The 25,658-nt window shown below is 37.0% G+C and overlaps 1 protein-coding gene and 2 non-coding genes across 3 annotated transcripts; all 3 read right to left on the reverse strand.

The window, feature by feature from the left end:
* Nucleotides 1–117: 117 nt before the first annotated feature.
* Nucleotides 118–22,011, reverse strand: LOC105429591 (uncharacterized). The gene is made up of 6 exons (XM_011642680.3): nucleotides 21,698–22,011; nucleotides 4,476–4,545; nucleotides 2,831–3,571; nucleotides 2,193–2,445; nucleotides 2,026–2,116; nucleotides 118–1,714 (listed from the first exon to the last, which is right to left on the reverse strand). Exons 2-6 carry the CDS (start codon nucleotides 4,525–4,527, stop codon nucleotides 1,604–1,606), a joined length of 1,248 nt encoding a protein of 415 aa, XP_011640982.2. The 5' UTR covers nucleotides 4,528–4,545; nucleotides 21,698–22,011; the 3' UTR covers nucleotides 118–1,603.
* Nucleotides 19,541–19,613, reverse strand: TRNAR-ACG (transfer RNA arginine (anticodon ACG)). Its single transcript has one exon. It is a non-coding gene; the product is annotated as a tRNA-Arg (tRNA).
* A 1,737-nt stretch (nucleotides 22,012–23,748) lies between the features above and the next one.
* On the reverse strand, nucleotides 23,749–23,822 carry TRNAI-AAU (transfer RNA isoleucine (anticodon AAU)). The gene has a single exon. It is a non-coding gene; the product is annotated as a tRNA-Ile (tRNA).
* Between the last annotated feature and the right edge of the window lie 1,836 nt (nucleotides 23,823–25,658).

Here is a 25,658-nt window from a genome sequence, read left to right on the forward strand (position 1 = left end):
TTTCGACGTGATTAATTATTAACGATGATTAATTATTTAATTATTTTCCTAAAATTACAAGTTCTCCTTTTTTCTCAAGGAATAACGATTGGGTTAAATATGTATGTACAAATATAGTTGAGGTTTAGCAGTTTTGAGATTTATTTAAATAAGTTTTTGAAACAAACTACGCTTATATGTTACACATTATTTTTTACTATTGTAAAAAGATCATAATCTAAATGCTTTTAAAAATTTAGACAACGTTTAAACGTCAAGTCGAAACAAATATATTAAAAGCAAAGATTACAGATGAAGGAAGGGACGGTAGGAATGTATATATAATACACGAACGTATTTATTCACAACCGTTACCGTTACGTAAACGAATCAGTGATAATTTTACTTATTAAACGCTACGATCTATCACAATGGATCTTCCGTTTCTCCTCTGTTTCCCCTCCTCTCTTCAGGTGTATAGAAATATATCTGGATAAATGGTAAAGCTATTTAAAATTAATCGCGCCTCACTTGGCGCAACGGCAGATTTGTATATTTATAATATACATAAAATATTACAACGGTACGTATGTACATAGGTACAAGCTAGATTTCTCGTAATGGAAAACATGAATCAATATTTCTGCTGGATATGTAAGGCGTAAAGCTAGATCTACGTATGATTTGGTCCGATCTTCCGTAAATCCAATCTTCGAAAATATTTAAGCTATTTGATTAAGCGACCGCGTCAATATGGCCGTGCTAATCACCACAATCGTAATTTCAAAGTGAGACTGTAGAAGATCCTGGCATTCAAATCCAAGGATAAAAGGACCACCAGTAAGTACGTAAATATATTGTACATACGAATGCAATCCGCATTGTTGGAAGCATTGTACACGCGCGCGCGCGCGTGTGTGTGTGTGTGTGTGCGTGTGTGTGCGTGTACGCGTGCACACCAGAGCACGCGCGCGCGCGCGTGCGCACACACACACACACACACACACACACACAAATACTCGTAGGGACATTACTTCAATATCCTTATTAAATTAATCTTCTTTTTTTAATTTAGCGAAAATTCTAGCTATGGACTAACGTAGCCTTATTTGTACTCTTACTTTTCTAGAATAATATTACATTAATTTAATAATAAAGTACATCAATTTTCATCTTTATTGCACTATATTGTTAATGGAAATATTCAAGGATCTCGTCACTTTTCGCCTAAGCGTGACTTTGTCGGTCGCATGCGTCGTAGAAAAATATAGGAACGATGGAAGTGACGTTGAAATCAACACGTCGAGAAACGACATTTACAAATGCACGTCATCTCGCAATTTTGATCTAGAAATTTTTTTCACTTCGTACAGAGTAACAATATTCAAGATAATTACGTTTGATGCAACCCATCAAGACTGACTAATAATTCTCGTATAAACGCCGCATATATATTCATTGCCTCCGGATATACGCCGGGCAACGAAATTTCCGACAGAGAAAGAATACGGTCGTCTAGGGCGTGTAAGTACTATTGCTCAAGCAGAGAAACTTGCTCGTGTGCTTCACCATCGGAAATGCTGAACGTCTCGATTCTCTTTCCGGGATGGGTTATCTTCTTTTGTCATAGCTTCGTATGCTTCACACTGTCCGTCCAATAATTCTGTATTGTCATTGCCTCTAGCGAATTTAAGAACGAGTCGTTATCCAAACTGTACATCTCTTCCGAGTTATCCTGTAAATAAATATAAGATACTTTCATAATAATTTTCATGAATAAAAATTTTACTGTTTTTCTTGGTTGGCTCAATAAAATAAATGATAAAGATAAGAATAAATTTTACAAAATGACGGTCTCGAGTTAAAAATGTATTTGTTTGTTTATATTTTAGGCTCGTTTAAATTCCTGACTTTATATATTCAAATATTTATGTATACTATATAATAGTATATATAGTAAATAACATGTAAAGTAATATAGCAAGTATATAGTAAGTAACATATAAAATAAAGCATAAATAGCATAATAATAGTAGTAGTACTAACGCGGATAGTGGAATCGTCGATGTAACCGGAGCTATCAGGATTGCTGCATTTATCACTGTTCAAGGTTTGCGGAGGATTCAAGTATTTGCGCCTGAAAAAAGGGAGTTAAAGAATGGACGCAGCTAACGAATGAAGATATAATTAAATTCGCATTACGTGTTCATTACCTGTATATAATGAATCCGAGACTACCCATTGTACTGAGTAGAGCTACAGTCGCTAGACAACTGCCTGTAATAGCGGCTATACCTGCAGCGGATGTTGTCGAACTTTGCTGCGTATTTTCACTGCTATTACCGGTGTCATTATAATCAGATGGTTGATTGTCCCCCTGCATTTGATCTCTCTGGAAGTGCTGCGTGATGAAAGTATTCCTTGCTCTGCTCAGACGAGTGGATTCGCTCGCGCCAACTGCGCCAACTGTTTGATTCATAGCATCAAGTTATAAAAAATTCCAAGCGCCCAAAATTTTTTTTCTCGCATCTCGTAAAATCTTGATGACAATTCTAGAACATCCTACGATTATTTGTTGTTACTAAAACTCTATCGTTTATCGTTTAAGTGAAATTCGTTAAATTCGTTAAATTCGATTAAAGACTAGAGCGAGAATAGAGAGAACAAAATAGAGCATCAGCTTCTATAAGAAAGGAGGTCAATGTCAGCATCAACGTTAATTAAAATACAACAATGGTACTTTCTTATCTTTCGCGAGATAAGCACATCGTGCGATCGTTAATTCATTCTCGCGGGATCATTCTTATTTTTATTTTCGCATTGTAACACAGGTTTCTCTGAAACTCTTTACCTTCAAGGATAGTCGCCGCCGTAGCAAAGTGTTGCGTTTGAGCCATCCCCTCCTCGTCGATCTCGATCTCATCTTCGGACCGATTGAACGCTCTGATCGGGGTATTAGCGGTATTAGTCTCGGCCGCGGACAAGGACGTTACCAAGGAGGATCTCGTTCTGTTCAGATCGACCTTTGTCATTTCTTCTTGGAGAGGTAGCACAGTCAGATCCTCGGCTTCCTCGAAGCTGACGTTCCTGCTAGCGCCGCTAGATTGATTTCTCTCCTTCTGATCGTACTTCGTTCTACTCGATGGCTTATTCGTCGTCAGAATCCACGTGATCTTGCTATCCTTCCTCGTGGTCGAGTTCCTGATTCTCTCGATGTTCTCCGCGATGCGTTGCGGTGTCGACGTTGTGACGAGCGGCTCGACGTTGGAGATGTTACCGCGTATGTTACCTAACTCGATCGTTTCCTGAACGCTCGCTCCAGAGACGGTACCTCCAACGCGTACCGCTTCCAACGCGGTCAACAACGAGTCGATGGTAGTGACGGATGGCGATTGTTGCCTGTCGGGCACCACGGCCGTATTCGTCTGGGAATAAAGACCGATAGCCTTAGCGATGCGAAAACTCGATCTAGTTGACTTGGACGTACGATAATCTTCGATCTCGATCGACGAGGATGTCGCCCTCGGAGGAGACGGCTGAGACCGGTCGACGGGATCCGACGTGGTAGACGGCAAGGGATTCCCAAAAATGACTGAAAAAGAAAGATCACGTGAAATCTCGTTAAACGAGATTGAATTACGTAAATAATTATTAGATTATTATGTAAATAAATGTAACCGCTTCTTCCTTGCTCTTTCCTTGCTCGCGCTTTCTCGCTGAGAAGAATTTGAGTAAAGTAGAATGTAAAAAGCTAAACACAAGGAGTGTTTTGTACAATTGCGTTGTTTGAGAAAAAGAATTAATTCTTTCTTAACGAGAGAATTTAATTGAATATCGTTTTTCTTCCTCTCTCTCTCTCTCTCTCTCTCTCTCTCTCTCCCCCCTCCCCCTTCTTTTCTCTTCTCTTTTCTCCAATTTATATAATAATATCAAGTAATAATTAAATTTGTAATAAAATCAAATTTATATTATATTATATATAAAAAAACTTATTTAAACTGTAACTATTTGCGATTTTAGATATACGTATACGTATGTATACGGTATACATACGGTATAAATAATTCTATATAATAAAATGTCATTGTAACCAATCGTAATAAAATAAAAAGAGAGTAGAATCAATCATGCGATCAATAATGCGATAAATTATCATTTGAATGATAATAAGTTTAATAAGTCATCTAACGAGAAATGAAATTCATTTAGTTTCATTTCTTGCGACGATTCACTCATATGCTCGACGATACACACGTAATTCGACTGCGCAAAGTGATCTAGTTACAGCAGTAGATTTCAAAAAGTTGCCCGAGTCTTAGTAGTATTGATCTGTCTGAAGAAAGTTAAAGGAAAACAATTAATTAAAGATGAAATAGTAAAATAAAAGACACACGATTAAAGATGGTTAAGATAATTACTGGCTGATAAGATGGAAAAGTCTTTTAATTCTATGTTAAAATGTTCTTTGACAAACAATCGGAATGATGATGACTCACCAAGAAATTGCGCGGTAACCCAGAACCAGTGCATCCACCAATGTAGCGTCATCGCGTCATCTGGATGAATCTGCAAATACAAGAAAATACCTATATGTACTAGTACACCTGTGTGTATCAACGAATGCGAAGGATGGTCATCGCGCAATTCTTTCTGCAAATCTATTAAAATGTAATCTATTAAATATCGCTGCACTGGTTCATTTCCGGTGAGTTTAAGCCAGTTGACGAACGAACGTTGATGTACCCGCTTCGTTTACCCGGAGAGAAGGTTAAAAACCGGTTAAAAACCGGTGAGTAATCTGTAACCAATCGTGTTGCTTAATCGCGAAATCTGTGAGTCATTGAGGAATTTTAAAAGTGATACCAGCTTCCCCAAGTATACAACGGACGGCGAGATAGTAGGAATAAAAGGAATGGCAAAAGTCCCTTTTACGTATCGTATTGGTATTTTTCGTATACCTAACTTGATAGCGATCCGAGTTTTTCTTTTATGTCTTTATCGCATTCCGAGCATTATTATAGAAAGGAGTGTTTCGCTCATCGAAATATCAAGAAAATTTCCGTCAAGAAATTTCAAAATGCGTTGATTCAAAAACATTTGGGATATTCTCGCTTTGGAATCGAATGCTCTCGTCATTCATAGCTGTATACAATTGCCAAATTTTCGAATACGCACATCAATGTACGCATAATCTTGCCGAATAAACGTGATGCAAGATTGAAATTATGATGGACCGCGGTGTGGTTGGTCGACCGATACTTCGAACGCTCGTATACAATTTTAAGTCTAATCCTAATAATACCCGAGTATCAGTATCTGCAGCAAAAGCAGGCTTTTGGTCTGTTTCATAAATTCGAACACATACTGCGGCTGCATATAAGTTTACAAGTCGTGAGAAATGAAGTATAAAACATCTTATAGATGTAAAATCAAACTATGTTAAAAGATACAGAAAATATAAATTAGCCATTTACAGTATCAATAAATTAAACGATTTTATTAGAGTACGAAAAGTCCCCTTCCACTTTTGGATAAAAAAAAAAAAAAAAAAAAAAAAAATTCTTTACAAGCTACAATGCACGGATTGCGATGCATCTTACGTGAGGTGAGACAGACCGGTAGACAATTGAAAATGAGAATTAATGAACATCGAAGTCACTTAAGGTGGAATATCTCCACACATTCAGTCACATTACTGATCACAGGATACACACAGGACACGATTTCGATTGCTAACGTGAAAGTTTTGGTATGCGGTAGAAAAAAATTGCAATAAACGATTAATTCTAGAGATTAATGATACATATCACACAACAAAAAAATGATATCGATTTGCAAACAGACACAGACATTTCTTAGCCATATGTACGTACATCCCTGTTATAAACAATATATAAGCGTGTGATCGTACTTTTCTTCATAACAATTTTTTACTTTCTATCCTTGTTGTTTATCTTTTTACATTTTAATAATTGACACGAAACAGTTAAGACATTTATTTGCTTTTTTTCTTTTTACTAACCGACTATTTTACCGACTATCTTATTTCTCTGTTAAAAATTTTTTTTATTTCTTATATCTTTGTGACCACGCTATTGCAATATTCAGTATTTATTTCCACGTGTACATTTTATTGTTATAATTGGCGATATCATCGAGGTGAGAGTCTCCAACACAATTCCTTGTTCTCCTAACTTTTTGACACATCAAAAAACTTTATTTGTTGAATATTATAAATGTTATAAATGGTTCAAATGATATTGATCATACATCGGTGTCTCCTACATCATACTGTTTGGACTGAGGCTCTCGAGAGCCTATCGCACTATTGCGTTTATCGATGCGAATCGGCGAAGTCGCGGACTAATACGTGTCAAACTATTCTTTATTATGGATATATTTATTTATTGAAGGCGATCCGAAAATCGAAACGTTATCGGATCGAAACGTCTGGATGTAAGAAAAACCTCAAATACAGATAGAATTTAGCGGATAATTATTTGCGCCTCATTTACTGCGCTTGACTTCCTTATTGTCATTTTTTATTTGTATTTTCTAATTAAAAGAGTCCTTCTATTTTAATCTTTAAGGTATTGAAATCAAACTCTCAATAAAAAATACTGTATGGCAAAACTGTACTTGAAAGTAAATATCACAATTAATTGTTATCTTATGTGATAGTGTTGCTTATAAAAGAAACTTTTATAGTTTTAAGAAATTTTCAGGCAATGTAAAGAATAATGTCGCGTATCGAGATAGTATATTTTTATCAATTAATTTTATTTAAAATATACATCCATAGTGCATTTTTACCAAAGTTTTGTGCACGTATACAAAACATGACGGAAAAATGCGATTGTTAAACAGCAGGATATGGCAGTGCGATGGTTATGCTCCGTTGACTGCAATCAGTTGCGACTTGCGACGTGATACGAATACTATTTCACGGCGGTACTTACTTAAAGATCGAACATGACACACTATTTTTTAATTTTATCGCTAGAGGAAAAAGCGAATTCCCACAAAGTCGTGCGTAGTAATCACAATTAATATAAATAAATTCCCTTAAAATATTCAATTCGATCGAAACTTTATTTTTAATTGGTTATAACATTAACATTTTACTATTCATATTCATATTTGCCGATATGAGGAATCCTTTGATACTTTGATACGTTGCAAAAATTCGTAATTATAGCTTTGAAATTTCGAAGAAATCGAAAATTTGCACAAAAATCCCAAAATTTTCTCTCTAAAATAATATAATTAATTAATTTATTAACAAACTTAAAGACTAAATATAAAATTAATCCCTTATCGCAGACAAATGTCGTAGACGTATAAAGCGAGCAAAAGTAAAAGTCATAGATAAACTTTCGACTGATTCCACATATAGAATCCCGACATTAAAAATGTCTACGCAGGATCTAAACTCTTAGTCCCCCGTCCTATAGAGGCTGTATCAGCCAAGTTTCTTGGACAAAATAATTGCAGAATTAAGGAGCATGCGAGCGACACTCCTCCATGTACAGTTAGTCAAGCCGGTCGTGCTCTCCCGGTTGTAACCGGTCGCATCTTTGCGTGAATACGGCTCGCAGTGGTGAATTCAAGTCTCGAAGGAAGAAGCACGCGGAGGATGCCGTGCGTGCGATTTTTCCATTGGTAATTCGGCTTAATAAAGATGCTGGAATAAAAGACGCGACAGCTGAGCCGCACCTCTTTCCTGGGCGACAAAAGTCCAGTCCACCTCGTTGACAGCTCCGCACCCTGCGCATCGGCGTGACTTCATTCATGAACCGGAAACGCGACCTTGTACGTTGTAACGCGCGCGAAAGGATAAGGCACAGGGACGAAAAGAGAAAAATTTTGCCAATACTTTCCGACGTGCGACGCACTTTTATTCAAAACGAGATGGAAGAAAATGGATATCACATGTGAACAAAATCAAGCAATGTTCTTAAATGGATACGTAGGTATATTATTTTAAGTAATTTTAATATTAAAAATTTTTGTTAGTTGTAAAGTTTTACATTTTATAAAAAATTATTTAAAAGATATATATATATATATATATATATATATGCGTTCTTTTAAAAATATCGGTTATTTTTGTTGATGCTTGGCGTCCGTTTAACGCTACGTGTCTTTCGCGACTTGACGTCCGTGTTGAAATCGTCTTGGAAGCAGCACGAACGGAAGACACTTTTTTCTTACACTTGTTTCCGCCGTTTAACCCACGGATAGCGATGATACGGAATGATGGCATATGCGACACGGATACATGTACACGGATACTGCGATAATGCTACAGCATGAAATCGCGACTTTTCGTAAATGAGGTATACGTCTGTTTATCTCGCGATAAATGCCGGCCCGAATGAATGAATTTCGTGTGATTTAACTACAGATCCGATTAGAATCGCGATTAGCGGCGTTATGCCGCGTTCCATTTCGCTTCGAGATCAGAAGGATAACGAATAAGTACTCCACTGGGTCGATGCTAACGCGTCGCTGTTAATACGCTTCGTACAACACAAACAATTAGAACATGCGCTTCGCGAATACGATTCCGGTTAAGGTGCCGTTAAGATTAAGGTATAAAATTGCGCGTGGAGCGCAAGCAGAAAAAGAAAAACGCGCTGCATTTCGCGCGTTGCGTAATTCCACTTCCGCGTGTTGGGGTCGCGCCCTACTTCATTTTCAGACCGAAAGGATGCGCAACGTGTCCAATTATAAACGCGCTAATAATCCCGCCGTTAAATCCAGCGGCATTATTGCCGCTGATCGATCGTGCGCAAACGTCATCGACATTGAAAATAAAAATTTAGGATTGAAATTTCACTCCTTGAATAGGCGATCGAGTGAGTAAAAGGCAAAAACCGCGACTCGATGCAATCTTGCTATGTGCGATATTTCGAAAGACCGGAAGCAAGCAAGCAAGCAAGCAAGCAAGCAAGCAAGCAAGCAAGCAAGCAAGCAAGCAAGCAAGCAAGCAAGCAAGCAAGCAAGCAAGCAAGCAAGCAAGCAAGCAAGCAAGCAAGCAAGCAAGCAAGCAAGCAAGCAAGCAAGCAAGCAAGCAAGCAAGCAAGCAAGCAAGCAAGCAAGCAAGCAAGCAAGCAAGCAAGCAAGCAAGCAAGCAAGCAAGCAAGCAAGCAAGCAAGCAAGCAAGCAAGCAAGCAAGCAAGCAAGCAAGCAAGCAAGCAAGCAAGCAAGCAAGCAAGCAAGCAAGCAAGCAAGCAAGCAAGCAAGCAAGCAAGCAAGCAAGCAAGCAAGCAAGCAAGCAAGCAAGCAAGCAAGCAAGCAAGCAAGCAAGCAAGCAAGCAAGCAAGCAAGCAAGCAAGCAAGCAAGCAAGCAAGCAAGCAAGCAAGCAAGCAAGCAAGCAAGCAAGCAAGCAAGCAAGCAAGCAAGCAAGCAAGCAAGCAAGCAAGCAAGCAAGCAAGCAAGCAAGCAAGCAAGCAAGCAAGCAAGCAAGCAAGCAAGCAAGCAAGCAAGCAAGCAAGCAAGCAAGCAAGCAAGCAAGCAAGCAAGCAAGCAAGCAAGCAAGCAAGCAAGCAAGCAAGCAAGCAAGCAAGCAAGCAAGCAAGCAAGCAAGCAAGCAAGCAAGCAAGCAAGCAAGCAAGCAAGCAAGCAAGCAAGCAAGCAAGCAAGCAAGCAAGCAAGCAAGCAAGCAAGCAAGCAAGCAAGCAAGCAAGCAAGCAAGCAAGCAAGCAAGCGCGCACACGTTAGTAGAGAGAACGTGTCCCATCAATTTTTCATTACGCTTAAAATTACTCCATTTTGTCTCATAAAAATTATTCTCATTGCAAAATTATATTATTATTAATATTATAAAGTCGCTTGTCGTTTTTACTATTTTCATTTAGATTAGCAATATTTGTAAAAAATCAAGTCTTTTTATACTGGCAAATTCATTTTTAATACACAGCTCGAATCACATTTCCAACGTTTCTACGTTCCAATGCTCTCGAGAATTCAAAAACTTAATATCAATGGAAATTTGAACATCGAAAAAATTTTTAGGACAATTTTTAAGATGCGAGAGCTTATCGCAAATCCACGTGGGAGGTTTATTTCCCTATATGCTCTGCGTTCCGTTCCACTTGGTTTTCAGACTAAAGAGATAATTGATTTAATAAATTCGCTTCTATCGCGTGCTGTTTACATACTCTCCGTGAAAGCTCGTAAAAGAAAAAAAGATTGGCCGTCTTGCGGTTCGCGCAGCAATGTGTAATTGGAGTTCAACGACCGTCGTGTGCCAAGTTCTCCGAGTCGGGGACAAGTAGGCTTAAAACGTAAATTAACGTCGCGCGATTCTCGTAAAATCTCTAATTTCTCTATTGCACGCATCTCGTCGCGTCCAAGGCTACGTCCACGATCTATCGTGCTCATAGTTTTCCGTGTTGTTCGTAGACTATTATCCTATTTATTTCACACGTCACTGAGAGACGTCACTGCAATGCAATTTATTATCCATGATATAATGCTACCAAATTGCAACATCGAGTCACATAGCCGAGGTAATCAATGTGCTAAATTGCAACCTTCGCACCTTTCACAGCAGTAAACCTTGACTCTGACATCGTTATAAAATAAGAAATATTATATAATAATTTAATAATTGATTAATAAGTTATTTAAATATAATGCGCGATTCTGACGCGTGAAAATTTTAATGTTCGCGATTATTGCCTGTAATCGCCCGCAGGCAATAATCGGATATAGAAACGTTTGGAAAAAATGAAACAAGTGCGCGACAGGATATAATCGTCGAAGCAAATGAAATAGAAATGCGTATTCGCTTCTTAATCGTGCTGCAAGATCTCGCGGGAAGGCCGCGATAAAAAACAGCGTCGAATGGAAACTCGTTTCTTTGCACTTGATTCACTTTCTATATGTTTATCTCAATTGAAGGTTAATCTCAATTGAATTTAAGAATATAAGCATTGTAATGAATTTCACATCAGAGTGTGTGTGTGTGTGTGTGTGTGTGTGTGTGTGTGTGTGTGTGTGTGTGTGTGTGTGTTTTAGAAAAAACAAACTATAGTCTCGAATTAAAATTAAAATTAAACGCCAAAGTATAATAATTTATTTATGAAAAAAAATGAATAAAAATTGTATATCGAAAAAATAAATAAATACCTTGAATTATCGTATTATACTGATTAAACTGACATTCGTTAATTCGTATTAATTTAATATTTTCCTAACCTAGTCAGTTGTATATAATAAAAAAATCAGAGATTCTTTTACACTTCTGAGAACTCTCTCGTTAACACGGCGGACAAAGATGTTTTTACGATATTCTACTTTCAGCAATCGTCCCTTTGCACTCTGTAGCAATTCTCAAGATCTCATCTTCCACTCGAAATACATAAAGTATGATACAAAGGCAAAGAAAGGCGGGGAGGGGGGGCTAATCACCGATCGGATTAATGCTCATGAAGAGGAGAAGTGGGGCTAACGCGAGGACATCAAAGTAAATTGCGATTTGCCGTCGAATCTCGTGCTGCCGAGTGCTCGATGAACACGAATTATCGGGCGCATTAGCGCAACCCGTGCGAAGCTAATGGTCGCGAATACTCCGCGATTACTCGTCTCCGCTTTTCTATCATTATTGAAGCGAAGTGATCCGCGCCGTGATCTACAAGAGGTACGAAACGACCTCAATTTCAGCGCGGCTGGCGGAGCCAACTAACTTCTGATCATGTTGATTATTTCGATTTTCCAAACTGGCTACTAACGGCTACTAACTTGAAGAATCGAGTGCTTACACCTACAACTGACCACTTCGCAAAGTATCGAGGTACGTGCATTCTATGCGTATCGGTGGCGTATCTCAAATTCATTCCACCCAGTTGAAGATCCCAGAACGGGATATCATCATAACCAAACAACATTTTCGATTTTATGCCTTTTTATGCGGGTGTCGGTTATCGCGTGTGCCGGTGCAACTGCGCTGCAAAAGTTTTATCGCAATCTTTTTCTGTCGGTGCAGCGATAAAGAACAGGCGTACTACATTACATACGACGCGTGGCAGACTATTCGACGTGTAATTCGTAAAGCATAGGAAAAACAGAATTTTATGATATCGCGAATTTATGAAAGATTACGACACATTTAAACACATATGCCACGAGCTTCTCTACATCTCTAAGATGTAGAGAAAAATTCATTTCTTAATAAATAATACATCCAATTGCGAGAACGTGATTAAATCTGAACAAATGCACACAAATGTATAATGTATAATGTAGTAGTATGTAGTAGTATGTAGGAATCGGAAAGAATTTTACAGCTTAAAAATTACAGCTTCAAGGTTAATCTATCTAGATTTCTAGCGTTTCTTCATGAACGATCTTGCGAAAAGTGATTTAAAATTAAAATTTAGTCAAGCTGAAAATAATAACTGGCGCAATGGTACGCAGCCGAGCCTCGGAAAGAATGAAATCACTTACGCGTTAAAGGGAACGTCAGTCGCTTTCCGCGAGCCTTTAGCCATCGACAAGAGCGGCAGTTATTATTTTATCGTATTATATATAAGCACGGCCTGATAATTTCCGATGTTATATTCACGATATAATTCTCGCACGCATCCTCCGATAATAATCTAATTCTCCTCCGAAGAAGTTTCACTGTATTTTAAAACGCGCGATTGTGGGATGCACATACAAAGTACGCGAGAGCGCTTTTCTGCCCAATTAACCTTACGTAAAAGTATATCACGCGTGGGAATCCCGGCCGTTGAAAAAGTAAGGCGAATTTGCAATTTCAAGTCTAGTTAGAAGTGTGAAAACTTGTGAAAATTAAAGATGACGATACATAGCGCGTGATTGATATTCCTAAGGAACGCTCATCGTTTCATCGTCTCCAAACTTTTCAACGACAAAAAAGAGAAAAGCGCGATTAAAATTTCATATATGTATAGATATTTCATATGCGTATAGATATGTATTTTATCAGTGTTTTTAATGCAGTGTTTTACAAATTGTATTATATATTTTTGCGATATTTTACAGAGAATTAGTCGAGATTAATTAGAGAATGATACGACTGGAATTATAAATAAATGTACAGCAGAAACGTTATAATGTCATCATATAAATTTGGTAAAACAAAGATGAAACTATGTCCACGTAATATTTTTCATTACGACCTAAAAAATTATATAAAAATATAGATTTATTGAATATATAAACTATATCACGCGATATATGTTTTTTCGAAATTGCATAATTCTGCAATATTCGCGCTGCAATATCGCTTTAACGACATGACTCGAACGAGGTTGATCAGATTAAATGTGCACTACTCTACACACTACTCTATACTCAACGTTATACAACTTTCGTAATTACATTCGCACATGAATAGCAAAATTAAAATACGAGGTAATATTCAATTGTAACAAACTCCGTATCTCTCCCGTGTTAAAACTGCTAACTTTCATTTGGCAATTCGTCGAATAAAAATGAATTATCTTTATCTATCGCTCGTATGTAAAAGATGCACAATCGAGACGATTAATCAAGATTAATCAAGACAATAGCAAACATCGTATAACATAATTAATTAATATTCCATTCAAACATCTTCGCGCTGTTAATATTTCTAATATCTTATTTGTTGAAATTCTACGAAAACTGACCTCTCGACTCCGCATCCCGATTGTTACACATCACGAAACTTGCTTACTTGCTACTCGTCGAAGGATTATCAGCGTGACGATCGCAAAGTATTACGATGGAAATCTTGTCCGACGCAAGAGGTTTCTACGAGGCAGATTTTCAGACGGTCTGACCTATTCTTTGTAACAGTTTCACCTGACGCGAAACATATTCTTGGAGCCCATTGTCTTCCACGTACACGTTTACTGTTGCAATGCCTTCGGAGAGCGGCATCGTTCAACGGAGCAATCTTCGTGTTGCTCCTCGTATTTTTCTCCTCGCTTTGCGAAAATTCTCGCTTTGCCCCCATTGCTTTGCCCCTCCTCACATCGTTCGACCGATTGAATTTTGTCCTTGTATACTTAAGCGATGCGCGCGCGCGCGCGCGCGCGCGTGTGTGTGTGTGTGTGTGTGTGTGTGTGTGTAATCATAATATAACTTTATAGGTTTATTTTAAAAAGGTACATTTTTTCTCGATTATTACTTTCGAAGACATTCGTCGGAACGATCATAAATTTGATTTACACTCTTTTAAATCTATAATAATCATCAATCGTTATATTAACCGTTGTACGTTTGTAGGAATAAAAATTCGCATAAAAATGCGAACAAACAGAAGTAAGTAGCAAGTCCATTTGCTACCCTGTTTGTCATTGCAAACGTTTGCAAATATTAGTAAATTCATCGTCGTATATGAAAGGGAGAAAGTAAAGATGAAATTCTCCCTATCGATGATCAAAAGTTCGGTAGAGTTCATCCAAATGACAATTATATTCGTATTGATCCCGCGAAAGTGGAACTCGGAAATGTAAAAATTGATCATCCGGTATACGGAATCTTTCTCGTAAGTCCAAACATTAATTAACAACGGCCGAATTGCATCGAAAATTTCGGTTTGCTAAATTATGATTTGTAAGCATAATTTATCATGCGCGATCTCTAATCTAATCTGACTGATGGCTTCGATTCATAAATTGGTTCAGAACATTTTCGGTCACACTTGCCTTGTTTTAGAGGTTATTATACAATTAATTACATTACAAAAAGAGGGGCGATGAGTGGAGGGGAGAGGGGGAGAAGGGGGGAGAGCATTTAATTGATACTAAGCGCGGAATAAGCTAGTAAACTATTACAATACATTGTTCATTTTGATGTGCTTTCATATTTCTCTTGAATAAAGTACTAATACTATATTAGCAGTTCACTATGTTAGCAGATAGTGTATTCTTCAGCATAATTGCATTATAATATATAACGTTATAGGTTTTTTTTAATAATTATTTTAGAGATAATTTTGATCGCTGATAATTTTCCGATCAAAAAGTCTGAAAATATATTTTAGTCGAAAGAACAATCAGGTCTTAACTTCAATCTCAAATCTTGTTAAATATAATATAATATTTCAATCATCACAAATTGGACAATATTATTCTGAGAGAGAGAGAGAGAGAGAGAGAGAGAGAGAGAGAGAGAGAAGAAAAAAAGAAAAAAAAATTGTCCGGGACTATTCATGTAACACGGACAGATGGATACTTAACAAATACGATAGATGCGATAGCTAGTTATTTCTTGCCGCTTGGGATGCATGAAAAGCAATCGTGATGTCAATTTATTGCGAATATGGCTTTCATCATGAAATAATTGTCTCTATATGTACATTGTTTGAACATTGCACCGTGTAATAGGCATTGCCTCTACTTAACATGCGTTCTTTGAATATTGCATATACAATAAGCGGGAATTTGAAAATATATGAAAAGAGATCGCAACAGATTGCAATTAAACGAATTAAAACCATTAAAAATATAAAAACACGTTACGTGAGTGTATTCATATAAAGTAACCGTATTCGCGCATCTATATAAATAAAACTTCTTCGTTGAAGAGAGAGTGGCTTCCAATTGATTAAAGAATGAATAAATGCGTGAAATATTGGCACTACATTAATTTTATATCGAATATATTTAATTTAGTCCACGTAAGAATATTTTATGAGACATCCAATATGATATATCGGGCAGCGACGATACGGCAAGCGCAATTAAAGATCTATTACCAGTTATCATTACTTAACCGACACGAACATTTAAATGGTGAATATTAACTGACGCATCGGTTTGTTAACTCAAGAGCACGGCAGGCGTTCAAACAATTTCAAAAAAGCATTCCGTTAGGGAATGGAAAACCTTGGAAGAAGAAAAAATAAATAAATGAGCATGCGTATTTTTATAGTTATTCGCGAATTTCTACCTTCACGAGAGAATAATAAGTTGTAATACGCATATATTATTTGCGAGAGCGAAAGCTCGTCTGCAGCTATACTAGTCACGCATGGGTTGTTGCAAAACCGGCGAAAGTAAAGATTCACTTTCGTAGCCGTTTATCACAAGTTCGTGTCGCGAACTATCGAACCAGAATCGTGCGCGCGCGCACGTACGATATAATTAATATAATTTAATTGTAAAATTATAATAAGGAAAGGAGGATATTATCGGCTAAATATTATCAGCTAATACGATACGAGGGACATTTGCACTGAATTGCTATTTTAGAAATTATTGCTCGGTACCGTGCTACTTCGAGCACCTGTTTTAATCGATTTAACGAGGAGCAGATTGTTGAAATGTGCGTATGCTAATTTTCAACGACGGGTAACAATTGTCAGTAATCGCATAATACATTGTATATCCGAATCATTAATTATTTCAAAGTATTGTAATTCGAGAATTATTATATTTGGAGTATACTATAATGTATTTAATATCGTACCGTTATATCCATTGACACTTTTCATTTATTTCGAATTGGAATCTACTTATCTCGAATCGCGTGCGGGCATTCATTTTTCCGGACGGAATAAAATATTTTCGCAGGATTTTAGCGTACACGGTTTTCCGTATAAATTATTTTTTGTCACGAGAGTGTTTAAAAAAAGTGCTAAATCCGAATGTATATAGAGCAGAGAAATGGCGAACCGTTCGTTTTTGCGAGTGATAGATTGGATCAGGCCACAGGAGGGCCACACATGCAAGTGAACGATCACACATGCAAGTGCGAAGATTCGTTTAAGTGCAGTGGCGTGCCACTGCAAAGTCCCGCTGTTGCAATTAGCGCGCCTCTGTGACGCGGACGTGCGCGTTTCAGAGAAAAATTTGCGGCTCTTTTTCGTCGCAGGATAGTACCGTCTCATCGCGCCCATCAACTGAATTCTCTTCGTCAAGTGTAATCAAGAATGTTAATATAATTCCAGAAATTCCGCGCTCTTTTTCCGTATTGCATTTACAAAACCTCATCATCGAGGTAAGTTAACTAATCATACGGCTGCACGTGCAATTTGTATATTTTCAATTGTTAATTTCAATAAGATGATTATTATTATCATTTTCTGTGCACATAGAGAAAAGAAACTGTACTTTGACGTTTTTCGATGAATGATTATGAAAATCCAAAGGTTGGGAGATAATTCCGTTTACGGCGGATTATTTATATGGAGTTTCGCATGTTAGTGCGGATGAGCGTGCGGATAAATATGAATCAACTTTACATTTCGACTTGGTCGTAATGCTTGGCGAACTATCCATTTAATGGGATTGGGGGAGGGGGGGGGGGCGGGAGAGGGGGAGACCGGTTGCGGCTCTTTAGATTACGCGGCCTGTGATAGGTATCTTTTAATCGGCAAAAGGACTTACATGTACTACAAACGCGAGTATCACGTATTATCATACACGCATTATCACTGTTCGTTAATGACGAAAATCACTGACGCATTTCCTCCGTACACTTCTAATGTAACATGGCGTACAATGGCGAATTTATGCCGTAAGGCTTAAGTAAAGCCTTCTCGCGTATATGCTCGCACGTTGTTATTTCGAAACGACAGGCGAGCTAGGATACTATTATGAGAAAGAGAATAGACCGGCTAGTTCCTCGACGGGCTGGTAACACGCGCCGCTCTATCGCGCGCGAAGAAAAGCCGAGATAAACGAAAGAAACCGACGAGGAAAAAGAGTTTCTTTTCCTGTAAATCGCATGCGATAACACGACGCGGAAAAGAAACCGCGTTCGCCGCACAGATTTCGAGGCACAGACATAACATCGTCGGATCTTGCACAAAAATACTACAAAAATATTTAAAAATCTGGCAAATTAAATCTGATGAAAGTCCGAGTAAAGATTCAATAGATTATTTTTTTCATATTATTGCATGATACATTTTTTGTCTTACTTATTTACTCTTTAATCGCATTTGCGTTTATTCCTTAGTGGTAACAAAAGCGACAGATTTTAGACGTCCGTTGATGTATTTTCAAATTGGTAGGAAAATCTCACGGCATTCTTTCTCTTTCCAGTAGTTCTTTCTCTTGTAGGAAAAGAAATTTCATCATCGTATCATCGACAGCTTCATATTCGCGTAAGCTCGATGATGATTCCAAAAAAAGTGATTCTTTTCGCTACACTTCCTTTAACTACATCTCCTGTATTTTCCGCCAATCCATGGACACAATGAGTTTTCTATTCGATATTCGATCCGTTTCGAAAGACACGGTTCGTCTTTTGCGAATAGATATCGAGAAAGTAAAGCGCAAATCTCGGATTTTGTTCCGATCATTCGCGTGACGACGAGAGGAGGAAATAGGCGCTTCCTGCGCGGAAATTTGCGACCGTCGACGGAAGCTCGAGGGAGACCGCAAACGACGTTGGAGAAATAGCAAAGGAAATAATTATCATTCCACGAAAAATGCAAATCGACGAATGAATGACGTTTCTCTCGTCATTATAAGAAATAAATATTCCACAATAAACAAATATTCCAAATAGATATTCAAATAAGTAAGGCCGATTAGGAAAATTTTTCGGAGACTCGATTTGGATTTTTCTCTTTTTGTAAAATTGACAACTCTATGTGTATCACAGGTGCTGTAAATTTCAAAATCAAAAAGCAAACTCTGACACTTATTCGAAATATCAAAGACGAAAATCCCAAGCTACGGAAGACGAATAAAAGAATTTATCTCGAAAACCTATACTTGGTCGACGTTGTAGATGCGCTTTGAAGCGTGAAAAGATGGAGGAAGTCGGACACGGGCGGTGTCAGTTTCGTACGTCTGGAACGTGGACTATTTCTGGACATTCTTTGGAGGAAGACGTTGCGAAAAAATTCCGTTCCTGGTTGTGGACGTACGTTTTTTTCGAACGATCCTAAAAGTCTTAAAAGCAAAAGTGTTAGGAAATGGTCGCGTAATCGCAATCTTTTTTTTTTTTCTTTTTTTTGGCATCTTTGGCGCATCGACAAAGTTCGCACATCAATCTTCGGGTTTCAAACTTTTATCGCGACTGCAATCGCATTAAAATTTAAAAAGCGTACGTATATACAATCTTTATAAAATCATTTTTGTATACGATTCTGCGAAATACGCGCGTTTATCACTTGAATAAAAGAAATCTATAACTTTGTCGTTGTTTACATTACAAATGTCCTTTTCATAAATTTGAGAAAGAGAACAGAAAATCATCGCAATATGTCGTTTAACTTTGTCTCGAAGATAGGGCGTAATTTTCGATTGCTTAATGTCTCAATTACGAGCATTAATTATTTCAATACGAAATTGTGCGATTGATTGCGTCGATATTAATTGCGACAGAAAAACTATCCCAATTACATAGCACGATATGCGATATCGATAGCTCTACGTGCTTTGTGTTTTTTCCGACGCAATATATTGATGCGATGCTCGGTTGAACATCATGTACACACAACCGGTTATAGGTTGCGCAATCCTCATCAATCTTCAACAATCAACAATCTATTCAGTCAAGGTACAATGAGTCACAAAAACATGGGATTGAACGTGGATAAGAGAAAAAAAAAAAAAAAAAAAACGAAAAAAAAATCCTCGATCCTGCCAGGATTCGAACCTGGAATCTCCTGATCCGTAGTCAGACGCGTTATCCGTTGCGCCACAGGACCACCCTCTTGCGAGATAATTTCAAATAATATATCTACAAATATACATATTGTCAAATACAAACGAGAAATCGGAAAATTTTCAATATTCGATGGTAATATAAACTATGAATAACGCCATATACAAGTGTTTTGTTTCAATATGAGGAAGAGATCTTTCTTCTTGTTTTTACATTACTATCGTTATATCGTTCGATACCATGTTTTTATTAAGTTGAAGACAAATAATAAAGAAATGAATAAAAGACTGGACAAAACGTTCCGCGAAGATTCATTATATTTGCGGATAAGCAAATTAAAGTATAAGGAATATATTGATGAACAGTGTAGAGCAATTTATCATTTTGAATTTATTGGTATTTACCTAATGCTACAATGGAACCTCGATATGACTCTCCTTGCTTGCCGCATCAAAATTTCGTTGTAGTCTAGAAGATATCTCTATCTAAAATGGAATGAGTTAACTTTCAATTTCAACGAGAGCAGGTGTACTCTAGTAATTTCACTCGTGCAATATGCCTGATGCAAACATTCGTCTCGCTAGGCTGTAAATCATGGGACGTCCTTTCCGCTCGCGCAAGAAACGAATACCTCACGGACACGCTGAATTACAGTCATCGTCTTTGAATGAACCGTTCATTTTCGCGGCATCACGCAGTTTAGTGTCGTGATAATGGCATAGCCAGTCGTGAAAAATTTCACGAACTGAAAATCTTGCATAAATCTCCCATATCTTTATATTTATCTCTCTCGCGAAAAGGAAGCTTTTCCGAAAAATTCAGCGAGAAACAGTCCTAGAACATAATCTCAGTGTATGTTAACGATCTGTCGAAAAATAATTCAGATTTTCAAATAATTCTCATTATTTCTATGCCAATGTGAGATGTGATGCAATTAATTCAACGGGAAAACAAACCGTCTATATCGATTTGATCTTATGAACAACGTTTCGCACGAGGATGATGAAAACGTGAAGCTCGTTTTCGAAGTATCGTAGGTATAGAGAGATAATGCGCGTGTCTCGGCACACTTACGAGATGAATGCGCACGAACGAGTTGTAGGTACGGTATTATTCCGCGATTCATCTTCGAGTATCGATAACTCCGACCGCGTGTTCCGTACAAGCCCTTGAGGTGTTCTCGACAGCTGCGTTCGACGCGTGTCACATTTCTTTTTATTTTTTAACGAATCCCATTGCTCCCACGTCGGTAAATCAATACGCCCTCAACGGTAAATCAATACGCAACGATGTGATTTCCAGAGAAATCCCAGTACAATGAAGAGCGAACCGCGCGATTTCACGCGTAATTTCAATATTTATAGGATATTTAACCGTTTCAATTTTTTCCATTATTGATATATCGCCAGACATATCGGGGAACTTTCTAACGAACTCTGCGATAGAAATTGAACTGCGTTCGTAATTTCACATTTCGCGCGATCTGATCGCGAAATTGTGCGTGTAAAATAATATAATAATAATAATAATAATAATAATAATAATAATAATAATAATAATAATAATAAATAACAGTAAAAATAAAAGAAAGAGAAGGGAGAGAAATTCAAATCTTATCAAATATCAGGATTAATCTATTTCTTCTTCAGGACATTGACTTACTTCTCGTTGTGAAGAATCGCATGTTTGCGGAGTAGCGAAATTCTAAAATAATTTGGGGAAAAAGTCTCGACTTTTCTCTTTTCTTTTCTTTAAGGCAATTCGCATAAACTATGGGGGGGAAAAGTTCACGGCATGCACGGCGAGCGGAGTGTAATTTCAAGTCTACAACACAATCGTGTCTTTACGTAAGATATCCGCGGGCGAAGTAGTGCGGAAAGCTCGCTTTTCGCCGTGCGCGTTTACGCGCGTGAGTCGACAGCGACGGGCGCGCGCGCGCGCAACAGCCCAGTATTTACGTCGGTGCGTCACATTGATGACAGCAAGGCACGGATTCCGGTTCGTGTATACCGCGAGTATATCACACGCATCGTGATGCGAAGCATTGCGTGATATACACCCAACAAGTGCATTGCCGCGATCCTGTCACGAGACACATGCATCGACACGTGAACGACTGACACTTACGATTAGCTCCGGGAAATCCTGTGCGTCGCTGTCACCTCGTCGTTAAGGCAGGAGGGTGCGGACGTCCGGTCACACTGAACGGGCTGGAGTTCGCCTGGAGTGTTGAAGGGACCAAAAGAAAAAAAAAAAAAAAAAAAAGATGCGATAGACCGGCGCGTTGATTGTCGGTTCCGCAGTCGCCGAGAATGTCGACACGAGTCACGTGGATCACATCATTGCGCGCGTTCCATTTAGAGAAACGCAAACGCGACCGAAACACGCTGCCACCCGTTGCAGACCATCCTCGCACTCGCCATTTTGATTTACACTGATGATTGTTTCGTCACAGGCGGTAAGGTGTCCTGCGCGACGCACGGCCTGCGCATGCGCGTGACAGGTGGCTGCCCGGGTATTATACGTCTTCGTCCCCTTGTACCGACGCATTCGCAAGTGAAGAAAAGCGTGGTTATTATCGCGATCTATCTTATCGACTGCGCTTGCAACGAGATGGCAGTGCCTTTTAAGGGTCTCGGCAGGAGTGACGGGCTAACTCCGACTTGATCTAAAATGATTATCTACTCCTTATTTACAGTGCAGATATGTATCTGTATTCAATTATGTATATTGCAATATACGTATACAATACACATGTATCATTGTATTGTTGACGTGTTATTTTAAACACGTTATTTGCGATAAGTATCATCACATGCCTCGGTAGTCGAAGGGATGCCTGTCCGGTAAGCAGGAGATCCAGATTCGATTCCTGACTGAGGTGGTATTTTTTCGCAAAATAATTACGAATTTTCACGACTGGTTCGTGGTCGGGCCTCGCCGTGACGCACACTCTCCCTTCTTATTCTAATTATATATTTATTAATTATATTAATTATATATTTTTGTTTTATAGAAACGATGTTTCATCATGAAACTTTGCTAAGATAATTTCTTTTACGAAGATACCTACAGAGCTAATTTTGCAATTTAGCTCTTAAATAATTAAAATAAATGTAACTATCTACTCCTTATTTACAGTGCAGATATATATTTGAGTACCTATATATCATCTCGTAGAAGCAATATCGAATACTACCATAAGCCTTTTTCTACGTATTTTTTATAAAATTATGACTCTTGCTACAGAGCGGGATTTTGTAATTTGGCTCTTAAAAAAAAATTTACAATTTAGGTGAAAATATTTGCACCTTATTGTCCTATAGTGCAAATCTATTTATGCATAAAATGAATTATTTATTTTCACACAAATTTATTTTCTTACAAAAATCGCTCTATAGCTTTCGTCAGGCAAATATTCTGATTATAAATATCATAATTATATAGCTTTTCTCACAGTATTTTGGCTGTAATATGAGTGAAAAGAAATTCATCTCCGATAGAGGTCTTCATAATCTCTCCTGTCGATCCTTAATTCGCAATCTTTGACGCTCACGCACACTCGAGAATATGCAACGTATTCACCATAGTACTTGAAATTTTAATTTTAATTCATTTTAATCCTGAATCACATTATAAAAGAAAACAGCATGTTAAAATTGCAAATTTACAAGTAATAACATTTCTTGCACTTACATAACAATATTCAATTGATTGGATTACATTTTAAAACGCAATAAATTTATCTTATCGATCAACATTCTTATTCTAAAATTCTTCAGCTAAAACTAATGTACCAACTGTAATATTGTCGATAATACACCGACTTTACTGTCTAATTTTTCTACCTAATCAAGAATAGATAAATGCAAAGAAAAATGTTGTCTAATTTATTAGAAACTTTCTGAACTTTTTAGCTTAGAAAATAGTGAATTTAAGAATCAAAAAAGATATGTAGAAAATTACAGAGATATTAGGATATTAGGAATATTAGGATTACATAGAACACTAGGATATTAAGACAATGTGCTAACTTTCCTCAACTTGAATTTTTTATATTTTTTACAACATCAAGTTTTTCTAAAGTTACTCTTACAAATACAATTATAACCTGCATTATTATACGTGTATTTTAATCGTAAAAATAATATTATTATATAAATTATAAAAAAAAAGTTTGGCCCATGAGGGGATCGAACCCGCGACCTTCGCGTTATTAGCACGACGCTCTAACCAACTGAGCTAATGGGCCTTCCCGTCGAAGCGTTTTCACGACTATATTTTCTATATAATTTTGTCATTTAGGTGTGAAAATAGTAACTTATATTGTGCATATATTTCGTTAAAGAAAAATATAGTTTGGCCCATGAGGGGGATCGGACCCGTGATCTTCGCATTATTAGCACGACGTTATAACCAATTGAGCTAATGGGCTTTTTTCTTGCTACATTCTTGTGACAGTATTTTCAACACAATTTTGTTGTTCACCTGCGAAAATAGCAATTTATATCGCGCGTGTGTTTCGTTAAAAAAAAATAGTATGGCATGAGGAGATCGATCTTCGCGTTATTAGCACAATGCTCTAATCAACTGAGCTAATAAGTTATTCGTTCCTAAATTTGCTCTTTATTCAGATTAATTGCTCATTATATTACTCATATTATTATAGTTCAAAACTATATAATAGTATCCTTTACGAAATTCTTAATAAAGATTTAAGAAATATATATATATATATATATATATATATATATGCAATAAGTATGATATTTTCAATTAAAAGATTTAATTTATTTATATACATTAATGTGATATTATTTAATGTAACGCAATAATATTTAGCGTAGAATTATACTTCATAAATTATTATTTTTTGATAAGTGAATTTTTTGAAACTGATGTTTGATGAAAATGATAAATGCTTCTATTCGCTGAAATATAATGAAAACCAATATAATTCAATAATCTTCGAGCTGAACATTCCTCGAAGTAATCGTAATTTTATCGTTATCGTTACCTATATTATAAAATTAATTTAAATTATGTATTACACAATACAAAACAAAAGCATCGTGCAATCGTGTTTTATAAATATATAATAATATTGACATCATCACTATTGCGATTATGTATCAAATATAATTTATATGTCAACTCAATCAACTAACTCAAATCAAACAGATTTTAAAAAATTCATTCATCATCTGCGAATTTATATCTCGCTGCGTAGATTAATACCGCAAGTCAAAGTTGTTTACAAAACAAATCTCCGAAAGTCCTTCGTTCGTTAATCTCTTTCTATTCCTCTCCGAACGGTAAACGTCAGTAATCCTTCATCTTCCGAATACGATCAACCCTGTGCTCTTTTCATCTGAGAGAACTTGTTTTTCCGCTGTTTACAAGAGTTCGTGAACCTTGTATCGATTCTACTATTCATAGAAACGACGAGGAACGGTCAACGGACTGTCGTCTGTTTCGATTGATTACGTAGACCGTGAGTTAACAACAGATCTATAACTGACTTTCTTCTTTTACAACTTTTATGTAAAGTGTAAATTGAACGAGCGCATCAACGAACGTACGTTTGAAGGGCAGCATCGCTGTCAAATCAATGCTCTTAAAAATAGCGTAGGACGCGCAGATACGAGATGTCATCTCTTGAAAATCTGAATTCATACTACAAATTCCTTAATAATTTAATTCGTCAATATTAATTAAAGTTCTGAAGAATTTTATTCTACTCGATAAATTTAGATGAAACGTTATATTCTGAAAAATAGCGCATATATCGAGTATATGTTATCTCTTGTTATTTATTATTCCAAAGTGTTTTGCGGATATGCACTTAGCATATTTTAAATGAAAAGAATTCAATCTCGCGTGTTAGTATAAAAATGCTACAGATGCAGACAAAGATACAGATCAATTAAAAGATTATTAAAGTTATTAAAATCATTAATTATAGATTGGGCATTGCTTATCTTTTATTTTTATAAATTTTTAATCTCTGTAAGGCAAACGTTGCGACGTAAACGGCAAATGTTATGTAATAATATATAATACGTATACACGTATACAATTATTTTAA

The sequence above is a fragment of the Pogonomyrmex barbatus genome, unplaced genomic scaffold (assembly GCF_055798465.1).
Source record: "Pogonomyrmex barbatus isolate J1 unplaced genomic scaffold, ASM5579846v1 scaffold3, whole genome shotgun sequence".
In the NCBI taxonomy this organism is placed as follows: Eukaryota; Metazoa; Arthropoda; class Insecta; order Hymenoptera; family Formicidae; genus Pogonomyrmex; species Pogonomyrmex barbatus.

Excerpts from the sequence above, each read along its gene's own strand:
- LOC105429591 (XM_011642680.3), bottom strand. The coding sequence starts at position 4,527 with ATGACGCTACATTGGTGGATGCACTGGTTCTGGGTTACCGCGCAATTT. Across the intron at positions 3,572-4,475 it reads GGTTACCGCGCAATTTCTTG|TCATTTTTGGGAATCCCTTG; the intron begins GTGAGTCATCAT and ends TTTCTTTTTCAG. Across the intron at positions 2,117-2,192 it reads CTCGGATTCATTATATACAG|GCGCAAATACTTGAATCCTC; the intron begins GTAATGAACACG and ends CCCTTTTTTCAG.